The 19,670-nt window shown below is 41.4% G+C and overlaps 1 protein-coding gene across 1 annotated transcript in view; it reads right to left on the minus strand.

Annotated features, from left to right (window-relative positions):
• ASAP2 (ArfGAP with SH3 domain, ankyrin repeat and PH domain 2) overlaps positions 1 to 2,072 on the minus strand; it is an 83,980-nt gene extending 81,908 nt beyond the window's left edge. Inside the window, exon 1 of the mRNA XM_057371568.1 lies at positions 1,739 to 2,072. Within this exon, the coding sequence (XP_057227551.1) occupies positions 1,739 to 1,864 (126 nt within the window). The 5' untranslated portion in view covers positions 1,865 to 2,072. The remainder of the gene's footprint in view (positions 1 to 1,738) is intronic.
• Between the last annotated feature and the right edge of the window lie 17,598 nt (positions 2,073 to 19,670).

Genomic DNA, 19,670 nt, shown 5'->3' on the forward strand with positions numbered 1-19,670 from the left:
TCTCTCACCTCTTGCATTGCAAACTTTACTAGGCCCATTCTTTATCATCAATATTACCAAATATAATTTTGTACTGCTATCAGACAGCATCTAATACCAGAAATATGCAGATACAAAGAAATATTTAATGTTCTGATTGAGTTCCTTTAAAAATCAAACACCAATCCACTAAAGTTAGAGAAAAGCAACTGTTTTTCGGAACTGTAATAAAAATCTCTAAATCTCACTAAACTGCTTTTGACCCAAACACATTTACCAACTTCGATCTTGTGCTAATCAATTACTAAGCACTTCTACCTTGCAATTAAAATGATTCATTACTATAAATATTCAAGAAGAGTTGCCTTTGTTACAGAATTGTTGATCTTAAGACTATGGGGTTAATAAAGCGTAATTAAATCCAGGCATTTAAGTACAAGCTTGCAGGGCAGAAAATTACCTCAGGAACAAGATTATTTTGAATTCAACTCCTTGCTTTAGTGGTTTTGGGAACTGGCAAAACAGGAAAATCCTGAAAAGKGTGTTTAAACACCTAACCTGGGTTTTGTTCACTTAAGACACTTTAGTAATCCATTRCTAGTGGCAGTTCTTTTGTAAGAAGGGACATCAACTACTGACAAGATTCTTTTTGCTGAAGAGGCTGTTTTAAAATATATGCTTACTGCAAAACAAATCAACTAAACACACATTGTAGGAACTGATGTAACAGGTAGATGGAGCAAATCAATCCGCAGCACAAGATTTCCCCCTCCTACAAGTTACTTCAGAGAAGCTGCTAGAGGACTCAAGATACACAGACGCTTCTCATTTCATTGTGATTGTATGACTGGGATGTGGAATGTGCTCTCACTGTGTTTAGACCTGTCCCAGATTTCCCTCCGATTTGAAACAGGAGGGAAAAGAGCCTCCCTCTCCCGAGGGCTGGCAGACATACCCCGTGGGAGGCTGGGTGGGCTTTCACCACCAGTTCAACAGCACGTTCCGAGTATCTTTAAAAACAGAGAAAGAACCGGCTCTTGGCAAGACAAAAGCGGCTCACGCCAGGCACCCGCAGCCCGGCTGTCCCGGAGGACGCAGGGAAGAGGGAGCTCGGGATCCCGCACACCAAAGGGCGGGCACGGCCCTGAGGGAGAGGATCCCCAGGGAAGGCTGCCTTAAACCGTGTGCCCGGGAGGAGTCCGTTTAAATTTCTGTGTGCGGAAACTGGAAAGCGGATTAGATCCCACCTGTGCCCGGAGGCAGGCAGGCACACACTCAGGGAAAGGACGAACAGGGAAAGCCGAAGCCCTACACGGCAGCTGGCGAGGCCAAGGCGGTTCAGGTGTCGCCGTGAAGGAAGGGGCTGACGGGGGAGACTGCAGAGTTCAAGTTCCCCCTCAAGAACGAAGAAAGCGGGCGGAACCGCCCGGATCGGGGCTCCTCGGACGCCAGGAGGAGCGAAAAGGGACGGCTCGGGCTCTCCCAGCTGAGGGCGGCGGGTGCCCCTGCCCTGCCGTGCGCTGAGGGGCGGGCGGAGCGTGAGCCCCGCGGGTCGGGGGAGCGGCGCCCCGGCCCTTCCCCCGCTCCTTTTCTTTCCCCTCTCCACTCGAGCGAGCCCCATTTCCTCCGAGCGGCAGCCGAGGGCGCTGCTCGGGGCCGGGCGGGAGAGGGAGCGGCAGGAGCCAGCGCCGGTAGCGCCTTGTTCTCTGCAGCCAGGCCAGAGAGGGCTGCGCGCCCCGCGCCCCCCGCCCGGGCTCACCTCCTCGATGGCCGCCACCGTGTTCCTGCACTGGGCCATCCGGGTGGTGAAGTTGGAGGCGGTGGGTGACTTGTAATCCTCATTGGTCTCGGACACGAATTCCGACACGGAGATCTGGTCCGGCATGGCGGGGCGGGGATGAGCGAGGGGAGGGAGGGGGAAAGCAGGCGGCTCCAGGGGCAGGGAGGGGAGGGCTCAGGGGGGCTCCCCCTCACATCGCTCGGCAACCGGCGGCGGCGGCAGCGCCCTCCTCGCAGCCCCGCCGTCTGGAGCGGTGTTGTTCCTCCGCCGCCACACAAGGAAATTCCCCGCACCCACACTCCTCCTCCTGCTCCTCCCGCGCGGTCACGCAGCACCGGGGGCCGGGCACACGCCCAGCCGCGGGAGCTGCCTCCACACCCCGCCCTCCCGTTCGCTTTCTCCCTCGCGCTTTCGTCCTCCTCCCCCCTCTCTCCCTCACACACTCGCGGGGCGGGGGCGCGGCCGCCCGACCCCGCTGCAGCCCCCGGAGCGGACCTGCCTCGCCACCGGCGCCCGCCCTGAGAAGATGGCGGCCCCCTCCCTCTTTCCCTCCCTCCCTCGCTCCGATCGTCCTTCCCGAGCCCCGAGGGGAGAGGAGATGGCAGGCGCCGGCTGGGTAATCCCAGCGACAGGCAGGACAAATCCAGCCGTGTGGTTCGGCTGATGTTTAACAACAAAAACACAAGGGCAGGGGAAGGTGAGGCGCGGTGCCTGCCTGGTGCGAGCGGGGAGCAGGTGAAGCCCACAGGACAGGTCTCCGCACTGTCCCCTCCGGGACTGCCCACAGGTGCAGGGACAGTCTCTTCCCTCACAGCTCATAATTTACGTTTCAACAGTTTAATCTGTTTTGCGAGTTCGTTGTTTCGAGGGAGCTGAAGAGAAATGTTGTCGTTCCTAGGARGTACATGCAAAAATACTTTGAGGCTAAGTAACGTTTAAATCTAAATTCTTAGAAAGCTTTTTCGGTGCTCGAGGAGGAAGGGCTATCACACGAGCTACTTTGTTCTTTAATATAAAGCCACAAGGATAACTCGAGGCAAAAGGGGTGAAACTTAGCCCAAGCTGTGGCATTTGTTACTGATACAGCAGAAGGGACGCTGGCAAGGTGTCTCTGAAGGAGCATGGTGCTGGTTGCATTGGGAATACGGGGATGTGATCCGTGACAGTGGTTTCTTTTGTCCTTAAAACCCTTAGGATTTCTGGCTGGTTCCTGCAGAAAACTTCGCAAGTRTGTATTTTGGCCCAGAAACTCTCCAGTGGCTCTTTCACTCCCCTCTAGTGATACAGTTACTAGCTTTCTATAAGTGGTACTTTATTACCCTGTTTYAAAACTCTTCAGGGAATTCAGATGAGTTAGCAGGTACTCTTTTGCTGCCGTTTGTAAAATGTCCAAATAAATAACTGCAGGCCTGCCCTTTGCAATCCTTGCTAGATCCTTTAGCATAAATAATAAAGCTTGTCAACCATATTTATTTTACTGGTTGTAGTAAATCAGATGAATGAACAGGGACTACCCACATGTTCTTTCCTTTTCCTAACTCGTAGTATTTTTTCCATCCTAGTAATTCCTTATTTYCTCCAGTGAAAGTCACCACTGTTGTTTTGCTTTTAACTTCTTTGCCACTCTCCTTCTCAATACTTGGGCATGATCAGTTAGTAGGGCATGTAAAGGTATACATTGTTCTGCTGCTAATGCATTAAACTTCTTGTTTGTACATCACATAATAAATAAGTATTGTCGAGTATAAATATTCATTCTTGCTAAAAATGCATGATTTTTGCATTAGCTGATGGTGGTACCTTTAAACCAACACCACTATTATCTAAACTTAGTAAACACTAGCATTCTAAAACTGCCTACCATATCTTCCAGTGTGGTGTATTTATTTAGGTGTTTTGGAGGGGATGAAAAGCTTCGGGTCTGAAAGGCAAATGCTAATAGTTTTTAAGTTTTTAAAAGAAGATAAGAGGAAAAAAGAAGAGCAGCATCTCTTCTCTCAGATACAGTCAAAATCTGCGACATAACAATGCAGCCTCTAGTGGTTGCATCCTCAGTTTGATATTGRAGTATATACAACTGAGATGGTTTCAGAGCTTAACTCCAGCCCAGTACAAAGCAACAAAGTACCACACAGACACTCATCACTGCTACTCTGCTGAGTGGGGAGGAGAATCAAAAAATAAGGAAAAAAATTGTGGGTTGAGCTAAGAACAGTTTAATAATGGAAAAAAGGAATTATTATCATAATTTAATTGAGAAGGAGAGAGAGAAAAGACTAAAACTAGAGATAAACAAGTGATATGCAGGACAGTTGCTCAATCCCCGCTGACTGATATCTGTCCATCCTAAGAGGTGGTTGATTCCCCGGCCAACCCCAGTTTATATGCTGAACTTAATGTTCAATGGGTTATCCCGGCTTCTTGTGCACCTSCTTGCAGGCAGAGCATAGGAAGCTGAAAAGTCCTTGATTTAGAGTAAGCACTACTTAGCAACAACTAGATTGGTGTGGTATCAACATTATTCTCATTCTAAATTCTAAGCACAGCACTGTGCCAGCTGCAAAGGAGGAAATTAACTGTACCCCAGCTGAAAACAGGACAGACTGTATCATCATGCAATGAGTCTTTGAATTCTACAGCTTCTATTTTGTACAGGTGGTTAGGTTAAATGATTGCAGTGGTATCTGTTTTCCTTCTGTCTTTAACTTAAATAGATATAAAAATTTGCCATCCCAATGAAACTGCAAGGTCTTTTTGCTTGATAGACTCTGCATTTGCCTCAGCTCTTTATGAAGGTAAAGGCTTGTSCTTGGGTGAACTTTCTAGGTATCTAGATTTGATATCAGGACTCAAGAGTTTGGAGAATGCCCTGCTTCTGTTGTGTTTTAGAACATCAGCTAATCATATCTACAGCTATTACTACACTTTTTCAGTAGTTAAGGATCTATTTGGTGCTCAGATTTTTCTCCCCGTAAGCATTCTTGTACACAGGAACGAAATAATTTCACAGTGTTATTTCATGATAAACCAAACTGAACAGGTCCCCTCTTCTAAAGWGGTCAGAGTTAATGTGAACTGCTTTCCATTGGCCACAAACTKAGACTGAGTATCCAGGTGGTGACTGAGTCAGCTGACGCATGGCACATCATTACTCTGCAGTAACGCTTTTGTTAGTGTGYGTRAGTCCTRTGTCTCTCACTGAAAGGCTATTTTSTCAGCCCTTCCATCATTTTTATAGTTCAAACACCTCAATAAATTATTCTCCTGGTTCTCTACTCCCTCGTTGTTATATCCAAGAGTATTATTAGACTTTCTGATCCCTGTATCATATTTAGGCTCATCTACCTGTACACTCYGGCCTTTAGGTATTTATGAGTGATATTCAATTTCAACACCCTGTTCTCTGAACCTRTGAATAAGTATTGAAGTGGAATAGCTTGATAATGAGACAGCTGTGAACAAAGCTTGCTTGTGCAGAATGTAGTAGTATGTTTTTTCTCTAGGTTTTTCTGGCTTGTTTCCTCTTTGTGGCTCCTCCTGTTCTGGTTTTGATTCCTTCCTTCTTAGTTCCGAGTTCCTTCTGAGTTTGGAGTTCTTTATGAGCTCCTAGTTCCTTCCTTCCGAGTTCCTTCCAAGTTCTTTCCTTCCAAGTTCCTTCCTTCCGAGTTCCAAGTACCTTGTTCCTTCCTTCCGATTTCCTTCCGATTTCCTTCAGATTTCCTTCCAAGTTCTTTCCTTCCAAGTTCCTTCCTTCCGAGTTCCAAGTACCTTGTTCCTTCCTTCCGATTTCCTTCCGATTTCCTTCAGATTTCCTTCCCTCTGAGTTCCTTCCTTCCTTCCCTAGATAAAATGCCACTGCCTGCTTTGACCCAGTCACTCAGTTAGTGGTCTTCTACTAAAGAGAAATAAATAACAAAAATATTTTCCAGAAATCCAGCTCTGCACATTGCTGAAAAGCTTCTAATCTCCTGGATATGCAGAGACAACAGCTTTGTGAATCAGAATACTTKATGTGCACAAACATTTCTACCAACACTGACTTCAAAATAGCATTAATGGTTACATCAGTCAGTGTTGTTAAAAACATGTCAGACCTTCAAAATAGTAAGATAGATTTAAAAATAACTGATCATCTTATCTTTTTGTTGATTTGTTTGGTTTTKAGCCTTTAGAAATCTTACTAGTATGTCACAATCTTTATTTGCATGACTGCCAGTAAGAATCAAACCGAGGACCAGGTGCTATAGAAACACAGAACAATAAGGGAGCCTCTGGAGATCTTGGTATCTAAAATTAGCTAATGAAAGGCAATTGAATGAATATAAGGAAATACTGGACRATTATTGGTCTGTATTACAATCTATGATCTTCACACACTGCTGCCCAAATGTTTCTTTAGATATTGTAAGTAGGGTTTTCAAGAAGGATTATGAGACAGATTGGTGTGTTAAAGGGAGAGTTATTGCAAAAATGAAGGTCAGCCTGAGAGAAAGTGCAAAAGACTTTGTGTCTGTGAAATTTAACATATCAGAATCGGAGGTAAACTTTGTGGATCAGGGACAAAATGAATATCTGTTTAATGAGAAGACATGTGTCGTGGTTTGAACTTGGCCGAAAAGCCAAAGCACCCAYGACATTCCCTCCCCCGGCCACCGGAGAGGCAGAAGGGAGAGCAAAAGCCCAACTAACACTAAAATTTATGGCTTTTAGATAAGATAACATAATTGAGAGAAAGATACATATATGCTCCAGAAATGGTCAGACAGGCTGAATAACTTAAGTTGMAAAGTAGATTTATTACTAAGGACTACTAAGAACACTACCGCACCAGGGAGGGGAACAAAGACAGGGAAAAATTTACAAGAAGAAAAGAAAATGGACATTTTAAGACACCTGTTATACTTTCTGGGAACCTGTCTCTCCCAGATCATCCCTCCCCATCCCTCCATGCCTTCCYGTGTGCAAGGGGGGCAGGRCTGAAAGTTTAACATAGATCAGATTACTCATTACAGTTATCATCCAGCACCATAGGAGAAGAGTCCTTACAGCTCCAAGCTGTGGAAGTTCTTTTCCCAAGAAACAGTCAGTGTATTACTGCTGATGGCAAGGGAGTCTTTTCTTTACCTCGTGGAAGAAGGGGAAACAGTACTCCAAGGTCGACTGCTTTCATTCTGAGGGCAAGGCCACTCTCAAATCTGTCAGAACGCAGCTTCATCTAAGCATCAACTCGCTTCAGACATTGGGGGATGGGGGGGTAGGGGGGGTACCTCTTCCTCCACAGAACACAATTTCTTTTAAGCATCTACTTGCTTCAGAYGTAGGGAGGGCAACCTCTTCCCCCCTTTTTGGCTTATGATCAGTCCAATCCTCCATGGCCAGGTTGKTTTTTTTTTTATCTCGGGTGCAGGGCCTCTCTTTTCTATACAGGTTTCCCACTGAAGAAATAGTCATTTCGAGAACAGCTTGTTTTCTCCATGTTTYTCCATGGCAATGGCACAGCACCTGTCTTCTTCTTACTGTGATCTYGGGTCTCTATTTCTTTTCTCACATCTCCTCACCCTCCTCCTCTGTTCTCCCCTGATGAAGGGGATGATACTAACAACCTAAAAACTAATGGCAGCCGCAAACTATCTTGATTAGAATTCTTCTTAAGTACAATACGATATGTCATCACAGATGTGTAACTAACTAGCCTGTGCAATTGGCCCAGGCCTGACCAGCAGCCTGTCCATCAACCTCAGAGCCATAATGGATTGGCTCCAAAACACAGGGGGCAGGGCTCCTTTTGCTGGAGAAGAAGGAGAAAGCTTCTAGAACTTTCTCACAGGAGCCATCTTTGTGGTTTCTTGGTCCCATCCCCCCACCACCAAAAAGCTGCACCAAGCGAAACCAGGACAACATGCTAAAGGACTTGTGAGAAAAGCAGAAAAAAACATAATGATGTGGTTAGAATGTGATGATCCCTCAAACAGCTGCCTGGGATAGGACTTAAAACGTGTAAGATTGGTTTTTTTTAACCCACAGCAGTCATGTCATTATTGCCCTTCACTGATCTGCTCCATGACAGATGGTTTCTGTCTGCTTGCATACTATTTGCTCTAGCTTTCTTTGATATCAATATTTTTCACAGAATTTCTTTCTTTGATAGCTTCAGATAGTTTGATAGCTTCAGATAGTTTGAGGAAATATTTTTCTTGGCCTTTTTTGTGTGTACTCAGTATTTACAAGGATTCTGAAGTGTATTTGCTAATTCTATTATGGGTGTTTGGAGGGAACACAACAAGGAGATGGTTCATAGAAAATCTCATTAGCTTTACAATCATCACTTACGTTTGAACTTTAAGCGTGCAAAAAACTAGTCTGGCAGCTGCTAATTACTGGGTGACAATTTTCAGGCAGGTAGATGTTAAACCCAGGAAATTTATGTAGTACATATAATTCACAGTAGATAAGTAAAACACTGTGTGATGAGCCTTATTAGTGGATTTTGTAATTTTATCCCAATTTTTACATTTTTATCATGAAGTATCAATTGATTGTTCAGAGAAACACCTTCAAAACAGCTTCTACTTTTGAAAATTTTTACCACAGTTTTGGAGAAAGGCTGCTCATGATTTCTAWATATATTAACCCCCCAAAGAGCAGRTATTTGGTTATTTTTAAGTCTTTCCTCTGATTTTGTAGGTCTACCTCACATTTTAATGATACCAATTACAGCATGTGGCAACTTTAGAATAGCAAGTATGTCTGCTGTTTTAAAATTAACTTGAAAATAATTCCTATTTGAAAATATATTTGGTTTCATATATCTGTTTTCAGAGAATTATGTCTACAAACAAGTGAAAAAATCTGCAAATTAAAAAAGTTAGTTGAGAAAAGTATATTGATTTCAGGTTCTTTTACATTTGGAAGTACCTACTTAAAGATCTCTATTTCAAGCACATGTGATTATATGTTTTGCCCACTCTTACTATGTTATTATGTACCTTCATAATACTCTCAGACTTTTCTGGAGAATTTAAAAATATTTATTTTCCCTAGTATTAGTAATAACATCACCTATAACTGAAATATTACTGTGTAGACAAAAGCAAGAAAGAAAACATGGAGAAGAGTGTTGGCATTTTTTTCTGTTTCCCTTCAGTCTCCCAAAAGATATTATTTAAMCCACTAGTGGGGGAGCATGCTAATCAAAGAGTGTAACTGGACAGGACTGAGTCTGTAACACCTTATAGTGTAATCAGAATTGTGCTTAMTGATATTTAGCAGAGCTGCACTGTATGTTTTAATTTAAATTCAATATTAATAACTTAGGGTCACAGTATTTGTAAGGTATGCCCTGGATGAATGTGTGCACTGCTGTGTGTTGCACAAGAATGTTTCAGGATTTCGGAATCCAGCACTTGCTTCAGTGGGTCAGGCTGGATGTGTCTGCGTTGCTCTTTCAGGATTCCCTGGAGCACCACCCCTCTCTCAGAGCCTCGGGCTGGATTGTTTAGGGTGGATCAAGCTGCAGGCCCCTGGGCCATCTCAGAATGCACTTCAGATGGGAAACCCTCGGGGAGGATACCRACTGCTGAACAGTTACCTTGCTACAGTCCCATAACAGAATGTTAGAAGAACATTCATCTGTAGAGCTTGTGTTTCCCCTGGCAGAGCTGCTCCCTCACCCTGGGTCATCACCCCTAACCACCACAGCCTTTCAGTCTCTGCACTGAGCCCATAAACCAGCCTGCTGACCCAAGGGGAGGAGAGCTACTTCTGCAGAGGGAAACTCAGTCTTTGCAGTACCCAGGCAGTTGTAAATRCCACTGCAGTCRCAATGTTCGTGAAAGCAAGCACACSCTGAAGGGTCACTGCTTGAGCCTCAGGTTGTGCTGAACCACATCCTTCCTGTCAGCAACTCAACTGTGGCTAAAGGTTTCACAGTGGAGGTAGACTGCCCTTACACAGACGTRGCTTTTTGATCTTGTTCTGATCCTACAGCTCCAAATAACCARTAAGAACAGTCAGGGTCAGCAGTCTGTGGGCCGCTTTTGTACTCACCAGACCATGTTCAATACACTGCTCTTTGTGTCAGAACCCTGACATATAACTTGGGATAAAATGATTTCTTTTCCRAGAAATTAAAGAATTACAATTCAGTCCCAGAATCAGCAAAGTTTCGGGTGACATCACTTACATCGAATTGTGTTTAGGAATGAAGAGACATTAKTTCACAAGAGGAATGTTCTTGGATTCAAGGATTTTTAGAAAGAAAAAAAAAGCCCATACTGTTGTCAAAAACAAAGCACATTTATTGCTCTCATTGCTGTCAAGGAGAGACTCCTGAAATTCAKTTCAGAAGACAGGAGTGCTCCATTGCCCCAGTGGAATTTAGAAAYTTGAAATTGGTCTGTCTTCAAAAAATTACTTAGAATACTATAGAACYCCAAGAAATGAAATGCGGTAGATAAGCACTGTCTAAAAAAAGAGAACTAAGAAGTCTGAAGTTCACCTGGCTTTAACACAGAAAACAAGCATAGAAATTCAAAGTTTCCCCATTGTAATGRGGCATGGCTCAAAACAATATAGAATTTAAACAAAAGAGCATAACTCTATTTTGTTTCCCAGAGTCAGGCTTGCAATCAAKAGTGTAGCATATGTGATCAAGCACTTCATGAATGTCTGCTAAATAAAATATGATGACCTTTRAAGTAGAGAATACATTTAGAAACAAAAATAAAACTTCTAGCCTGGCATCTTCTGTCTTTGTGTGGTAAAATCCTCACTTATTCAAACATATGCAAGAACACCTGTCTTGAATGGGAATATYGGGCAGTAATGAACCTTCAGCAACCTGCTCTAGTGGAAGGTGTCCCTGCCCTTGTCAGGGCATTGGAACTGGTTGATCTTTAAGGTCTTTTCCAGCCCAAAGTGTTCTATGATTGTATGAACTATGATTATATGAACTGCCTTTGATGTCTTTAAGGGGCTATCCTTGGCTACATTTTGCTTGCCTACATCTGATGATCTGGAATCCATGGAAAATTGTTGTGGACAACTTATTGATGGTAGGGGGACATGGTAGGTCCTAGGCAGTACAGACAGGAACTCTCTTCAGAGTGATGGTTCTGCTCTTGAATTTTGCCTGAACAAGATCATAGTCCAGAGGTTCTTCTGACACTTGTACTTGGCTATTTGGCAATTCAGGCCTATGAAAGGCCTGCGTCCTCCTGGGGAAACTGCATATAGCTGCTGTGAGTGGTAGGGAAAGACCCTACAGAACCTGTACATCTTGGGCCAAGCCCTGCCTAAGGAGGTTCAGGCAGGAGGATTCRGTGGAGGTTATACTGAGATGTTGTTTGTACAGCATGGCACCATGATTGTATGAATAGACTCGTATAGAGTATTTCAGCTGGAAGGGACCCAGAGTGACCATCACTCSAACTGCCTGACTGCAAGGGCTGCCCAGCAGTTAAATGTTGCTAAGGGTGGTGTTCAAATGCCTCTTAAACACTGACAGGCTCGGGGCATTGATTGTCTCTCAAGGAAGCCTGTTTCAGTGTTTGACCACCCTCACASTAAAGAAATGATCTCTCATCTGAACTTCACCTGGTGCAGCTTTGAACCTTTCCCACATGTCCTGTAACTGGATCCCTGGGAGCAGAAYTCAACACCTCCCTCTCTCTCCGTGTTCCCTCCTCAGGAAGCTTTAAAGAGCAATGGATTCACCGCTCAGATGCCACTCCATGCAGGACATACCTTCCAGCCCTTGCACCAGCTTTGCTGTCTCACTTTGCTATTATGGATGCTTCAGTCACTGTGGCCCTGCACTCTGTAGGTTTGAGTTTAGCATTTTGTGGGTTTTAAACACATCACTTTATTTCCTACACTGTCATCTAAAAATAACTGTGCAGTCTGCTCTCATGGCACTAATCATAGCACAGCAGTCTTAACTTTGCTCACATTTTACCTGTATATGCACAGCCTGTTACTGAGTAATTACCCTCCAACACTAGTAGCTATCCATTTTAAAATGCAGTCTTGAGTATGGAATTGCTGCCAGGYACTTTTTCAGAATTCAAGGGAAGGTCTAGCAGTGTTTCTGCAGTTGCAGGACAATGGGTATAGGGACTCTATTTGGATAATATGGTTCAGTGTTAAGTTAGACCTAATGATAATAGAGTTTCTTARAGTACAATTACAATATTTTAAAGTGCATAATAAAATTATGTGGGAAATGGTGAACAGGTGAAAAAGCAAAGCATGTGGATTTAAACAATCTCTGAGGCTGTTTCAAGARCAGCACAGGCGCTTAGGCAGTAGAAAGATGTGCAGTCAGAAATGAATAGATTAGCTGGGACCTGAAGGCTTGTAGACTTCAGAGAGAAAACAGAATGAACTAAACCTAAATCAATACAGCAAGATGTGTCTATTTTCCAGTCTTCCTCATTACTTATTAAAAGCAGTTTAAGGAAACAAAATAATTTCATTAAATAGGGAGAATTGGGATAACTAACTTTAACTCTTTGAGCACAAAATTTATAATGGTAATAATAAATCCACCACAGGCAAAACATTCTAGCTTTGAACTTTATCAGTGAAATCATTATTTTGCCACTAAAGAGAAGACCAAAAAAATCAAATCTTTATTTATGAAGCATGTATTATGGATAAAGAATTAAATCACAAGCATGGATTTTATATAAAACATTTGTGATAAGTGGAAATAACACACGGAAAAAAAAACCAGAGAAAATACAGATTTGTCTGAAGCACTGCATTATATACATTGTTAATGTTTGCTAAGTAACAGACAATCTGAATGAGGCTCACAAGGTCTTCAATATGTACAAAAACCCAGAATGTTGTAACAAAGACCCCCTTTCATTGGTGTTATCAGCAGCTGATCCCTACTGAGCTTTGTAGGATTAGTGGCAGACAGTGACGAACTTCAGYAGAAATGTACAGACTTGTGAATGCCACAAAGCTCAGTCCTTTTACATCAGCTTTATTTGTGTTTGAGCTGAGTTACACTCATTCTCCTAAGGTATCTGACAATCTTTCTTTTGGTGTCACTAATATCTAAAAGATAGTGAAAAGTATTAATGAGTAYACAGCTCTCATTGGGTAAAAGAATGTGTCATCTGTGTCCAAAAGAAAAAGAGAAAACAAGCTATTATTAAAGTCCTGATAGGATGAAAAATGTACATAACAATAACAATAACAATGACGTGCATTAAAATAGAAACAAAAATATTACTACTACAAAAATTGGTTTAAATTGTCCACCCAGAAAATTCTAACACTTAGAACCCAAGGAGATGTAATAAATACCCTGTGCTGCAAGTAATTAACTTTTCATGCCTCAGCACAAAAGCCTCTGAGCATATTATCAGTGAAGTGAAACAAATCACATGCCAGCGTGTTACTTGGTGTGTAGTAAATGATTAAAAATATTTTTTTAATCCTTCATTTATGCTAACATAAACATTTACAATATTGTATGAAGGAAATAAAGAAATAAATAAGAACAACTGACTTGCTGTTAAAAATTCAAATGCAGTAGTGCTTGGATGCAATGCAGTTGCTTACTGTGCTGCATGTAAGGAGCCTGAGGCAGCCCCTTAATTCCTCTGCGTTAGCATCCCAAGTCGAAGCTGATGAAGGAAATCTGGCTCCACAGAACTAGACTGTCCATATGGRTCAGAGTAAGCTGGGATGAGGATTTGCTTCACAATTGTTGTGTGCATGAATGGTGAGTTATGGAAAGTGTCTTCGGGTTGAGAGCTGATGCAATCCACTCCCTGCTGTGGTTTTCTGAACGCCTCTGAAATGAGGCTACTCTGGTGTAAACTGCAAGCAACCTAATTTGATATTTATGGTTTTGCAGTCTAATTTTCTCCTGTAGGAGGATAATAGAATCTGCAAAAACCTTTAAAGAATTCCAGTATATGTTTCTGYACATATGCTGTTTTGAAGGCAGCTCAGACTTTTTCTGATGCATTTTTTTAAGTGTTGGAAAACTTGTTGAATAGATACTACATTGTTTCATCTCTAACCAGGGAAAAGAATTAGTGCAGTAATTGGAAAGCAATTTATGAGAGTCAATCRAGAGGTTTAATATAGCATTCCAAGGAAATCACATGATTTCCATTCACATATTTTCATTATCTTTACACTTACAGACAACACAGCATTCTATTTCCAAAGCTATTGTCTTGTGATAATGCTCATAAGAGAGCCATTACAGTGCACAGTTGGTTTTGGCTGAAGGTAGAGATTTGCTTTATGATACTTATCTTTTTAGAAAAAAGAAATAATTGAGGAAATTCTCTAATGCAGGATGTCTGATTATTTGCCCAGATTGATCTGTAGTCCTTATGGTTTGAGTTGCTCTGTTTTTACTTTTCTACATGTACAACCTCAAAATCAGAACACTGTAGGTACACTTTACCAATGAAAATTCTTAGTTTCCTGCACTTAAACAAAAAACAATCTCGATATTGGCAGTTCCTTTAAACAAAATTAAGATGTAGGAAAAGGATAAACAAAGCTGTAAACAGTTTTTCAGCTTCTATAAATGTACTTAAAAAAAAAAGGAAACCAAAACTGTAAAAAAGGAAAATAAAAACACATAGTCCATATTTTCAAACCAGTTATACAGGAAAATTTAYGGAAACCTAGGAAGTGGAGTAAATTTTCACATACATATATAATGAAATATAAAGTGCTTGTATGTTAAATATGTATCATACTGATGGAGTCTTTATAAATGCAGAAGAGAGATATTTATTATTTATATTGCTCGAGGACTGTACTTGATTCTTTTCAGTAAAAAGTAGGAGAATGTGTCTCCTTCCTCAAAGAATATAGAACTCCTCTTAAGCAAATACATTGGATTCTGTACCTTTAAATTTGAAACAAGCTATTTTATGGGGATGGGGTGGTGTGCAAAATGAAATGTAGCCATAATTGTTAAGGTTTGTGACATACTGTGTATGGCTCAAGCTGTTCTATCTATTCCTATATGCATTCAATTAAAGAACCCATCTTCAATGATGTATTCTAGCACACTCCTGGGAACCAGTCCAATGTCTTTAGCTATCTGTTTTACATGAAACCAATTATTGTAATATCTCTAATGTCTAAGTGGTATTGTCCTGAGTGCTATTTTCAGGATGGTCCAAAGTATTTATTTTGATGAGATTATCTATCTGCTCTTCAAATTTATTATGCTTTCAAGAATATCCATGGAGTCACATTAGCATTTTTGTATTCCGCAGCCAAATATTCAAGCAAAATGTAATATGAGATAAATAATCAGCTGACTAAATTTAGTGCTCTCCACTTCTGTTTACATAAAATGACCTCTTGCTGGTGCTTGACCTCTCTCTATCCTCATTCAGTTGCYGGAGATAGCCCATGTTCATTGTGTGCTTTAATGCTTTGTTTTTCCCTGATGCTGTATGATGCTAACTCAGCTCTGCTGTGGACTACAAGCACTGTCTGGAAAACTCTGGGAAAAAGAATTAAAGCAGTATTGTAGGAGTTTGCAGTACAAAAGTTCTGTCTCTAGCTACCACAAATTATTATTTTACAGCAATGCACCCACAAACTGAGGTCTCTACCACTATTTGACCACATATCTGAGTTAGTGCAATTCTCCTTTGTGCAATTCCAGAAGTACAAGGGGGATAATTATCTAGTCCTAAAGAGTGTTTAGGCTTTGTGCATTAACACAATGCTTGTTTGTTGCAAAACAGTGTGTTGTTTTCATACATTATTGTTAGCAGGTTCAGACTTTCTATTTGCATGACAAGTGCTGGGGTTTGTGGAAAACTGCAAACAACCGTGAGGCAGCTACACATCACTATGATTTCTGTTGCCATTGTCATGGTTTGTCACTGGTAGCTCACTTTGACTCTCTGGCATTGTGTAACACGTGCTCTATGAGCTCTTCAGGGACCTCATTTAGCAGTCCTTCGTTGACCTCATTTTATAACAAAGTTATAATTTATGCCTAGATTTTATAAAACTAAGCAACAGAACTTAGATTTGGTGATGCTTTGGACTCCCTATATGAAAGGAAAATACCTAAAATGTAATGGAGTGGCAAAACCCAGTACTTGCATCTGAAGCACAGGAACGGGAGGTATGCAAYGATTCAGTGGCAAGGTGCAGTAGGGTGACCTGTTTTTTCATTCAAGTGAATTTGCTGTATGTCTCATGAGGAACTTGCCAACAAAGCTTTAAACAAAGATGATGTTTTAGGGTCTTGCTTGTTAAGGAGGTCCCAGCATGATTTAAAGCTTTTCAGATGAGACAAGTACATACAGCAAAGTGTGTTGTTTCAGAGGAAGAAAGTGAACTTGCTGGTGTGACTGTGAGGAGGCAGCAGTAGAACTGCAGTGATAGAGGGATGCCTGCATGAGTAGCATAGTAAAGGTACCACAGTAAATCTGAATGTCTGGCTAGAAACTCATCTTGTAAGCTGCTCTTGTCACAGCTAGTCAAAACATTGCATGCCACAGTCATTCTAGAATAAAATCTCTCAATGCACTTTTCAATCTGAGAAAAGAGAAGAATTCTGCTCAGTGAATACTAAAAACGTCTCTGTTTTTAAATGGGCTAAAACCATTAATTTTTTACATCTCAAAAATCCAGAGATGTCTGTCCTTTCTGAGGAGTCTTCTGTTGGAAAAGCATGCAGTTAGCCGTTCTTCTACTAGCCCTGGATGTCTATTGAGTCTGCAAACTGGAAATCAGTCTGAAACTGAATCACRCTTACAGACTCAGTAGCAGTAGAAAATACACTTCTGTCATCTCTTTCTGTCATATGCTTATCAAAACTGCTAATATATCAAGAGTATTTTGATATGCAACATGTGATAGAAGCAATATATTTTTTGACTTTCACTTCATGCAGGACTGTGTACAAACATAGCCAAACTGTAGATGCTTTCATTTTCCTAATTTCTGTGAGTTAAATTCTTAAGCACTAGCCTGCACTAACAATTTGTTGAATTAAGCTTCCTCAGGCTGGTAGTGATGGTGATTTTCAACTAAAACTATAGTAAACATGCTTTGAAACAAACATTATACAATGGCAGTTTTTAACAGAAAGGAAATGATTATTTATTGAATATTGCTGGAGGGGATAAAATAGCATAAATAAACAGGAGAGAAGACAAAGGCCAGGGGAAGTACAGTCTACAAAGCTAATTTAAGCATATTTGAAACTTCTGCAAAATTCAGATGAAAAATAAAAGGATTGCTTTATGACATTATTTTCCAGTGGGCCTGAATTCCTATATTGCTGTAAAAAATCATGATTTACCAGGACATCCATCAAGTATGAGTATATTGTTTTGTATAGGATTCCTCATTTAAGATTTAGAAGTTACTAAACACTTTCATGTGAAAAAAGCAACTGAAGCACCAGCTGGCCTCATCCAAAAGAAAACATATATATATATATATATATATAAGTATATACAGAGAAATTTGTTGGGTATTGCTTTGTTCTCTTTGGCTTGTCTTTACAAAAGGAGGCAGAAATATCATTTAGATAAATAAATAAATATGGGATAGGGCACACCCACAGAAGTCTGGTACTGGTGATCTGAGAAAAGTCTGAGAAAGAAAAAGATTTTTTTAATCAGTTTTTAAATGGGAAAGATTTGAGGATGGAAGCTGTAGAATTATATACTATTATATTGATTATTCTTGTGTTTAGAAAAAGAGAACGTGCTTTAGTTCTGAATTGCCCCCAAATCAGCTCCCCCTTCTGCCTGGCACAACCCSCCCAGAACCCAGTAAACTGGATAACCTTTTCAATCACAAGGCAATGAGAGTGTGTGTTTGGAAGCAGGGATAGGAAATATTAATAAGATCCAGAATAAACCTGGAGTGTATTATCAGGATGTCTGTTCTCCCGGATTCATTTTGCCACCAGAAAATCTGGAATCAGGTGATCACAACGTGTGGCCTACATTGTCATTCAGCAGTGGACTGTAGGCAACAGCAAAACACTAAATGACATTTCAGCCTGTCCTTTGGGATGCAACAGGCAACCCTTCCAGGCTTCCTCTTCCTTGTAGCATTGCATGAGCACCCTCAGGCAGTTGAAATGAYGCAAACAATGAGATTCAGGTACACAAATGCACCAGTAAAAGGACCAGCTMTCTGCTAAAGGACCAGTAAATGGAGGAAAACCTCTGAAAAATTACCATTTCCATAGAGGAATTTAACTGAGGAGTCAAAAATTGTTGAGAGTTCCTGTGCTGATCCTCTGTTTCATTGTTATCATTACTTTCAAATCAGAGCATGCAGTTAGTTCAGTAAAAAGGGTTGACAAAATAATTACTATAACCATTCTGATGCTATCTTAAAAGACAGGRGGTGACTCCAGAAGCATTTTCCCAGTGTACTTGTTAGTACAACACGCTGAAGGACTCAAGGAGACCTGAATAAATAACTTTATGTTATTTAGCAGTCCTAAATTCACAGAAAACTACCCAAAATAGGTGGCAACATATAATATATATAAATGTCCAATTTATAAAATCCTCCTGATTTTGGTAAATATAAGTAATTATTTTTTGAGTTAAAATAATTCAAGCAAATTATAATAAAGGTAATTCAAAGAGCAACTGAATAATAATTTGAAGACTGACAAGTAATGGCATTGGGAGCATGGCTTGAAGAGTTATCTGGTCCTCTGATTTCTGAGCACAATCCCTTCAGTGTGCTAGGAGGAGACTCTGATTATGGCAATATTCTTAACCAAATCCCTGTAATCCTCTTTCATATTTAATGAATCTCTTTATTGCTTTGTCTGCTTTAGGAGGCAAATACAATTATGTGTATTAATTATAAATCATAACAATTTAGGCAGAGGTGGCACAGGTCATCAGGTCATCCCAAGATTGTATCACYAGCTTCCTCACAGGGCCTTGTCTGAGCAGATCCTAAAGACTCAGTGAGTGTAATTGCTGCAAACAATTTAATTCCACTGCTCTGCTCCTCTCCATTTAAAAGTTCTGAAGATGACTATGAGGCTTCCCTTTGTCTTTCCTCCACTGGATAAATATCCCTTACTCTTCTAATCTTTCCTTGTATTTCTAGACTTCCAATTGCTTTTATTGCTCCCTTATGGTTTCTGTCCTGGTGGTCTTCTGTGCTTTTGTTGAAGCGACAGCAGGTGATGGAGAGTTAGTGCCAGTGGCCAAGGGACCTGCATCTTCCCACACCACACCATGGCAGTGGTTGTATTTCCCCACGGCAACAAGACTCCTTCTAGCACTGAAAAATCCTTCTGAACATAAACAGCAGATTGTGAGGGTCGCTAAATGGGATGGACACAGCAGGACGCATTATGGGATTCAAGCCTTTTCAGTTCTCCACGGTCCCTCTGTCTTCAGAGCTGCCATTGTCTTTGGGTAGCTCAGTCCTTGTTACATTTTAACAAATTCTGTTACACTTTAACAGCTCTAGGTTGTCTTTGCACTTCCGCCAAGCAGAAAAATTGCAAGAATAATTGAGAGGATTATTAACACAGTGTTARGAGTAATCAATGAACTGGCTGCCTGGGGAATGTAGGCTTTGCCAGCCCCATGCCAGGTCCCGCAGAGGCTGGGGGCCCAGGAGGGGTGCAGGAATGGCAYCATTAAAAAAGATTGGGAGCAAGATTTGCGGAATACAATTGCTTACTCCTTTCACCCCAGCATACGCATAATTTCACAGCACAGCAAGCAGTGGTCAGGGATTGTGCACAGCACAGTCAGTCAGGGCATTCTCCACAATTTGCCCCTCCCATTTGTCCTGGGTGAGTGAACAAGCTGTGGCAGGCACAGGTGGTGACCGGGCTCCGTTTGGGCTTCTTGCTCTCTGTCTAGCACCATCTGCTCCTCTTTGCTCCTGCAAA

This window comes from Malurus melanocephalus, unplaced genomic scaffold (assembly GCF_030028575.1).
Source record: "Malurus melanocephalus ecotype Western Australia unplaced genomic scaffold, MMel_1.1 scaffold_6, whole genome shotgun sequence".
In the NCBI taxonomy this organism is placed as follows: domain Eukaryota; kingdom Metazoa; phylum Chordata; class Aves; order Passeriformes; family Maluridae; genus Malurus; species Malurus melanocephalus.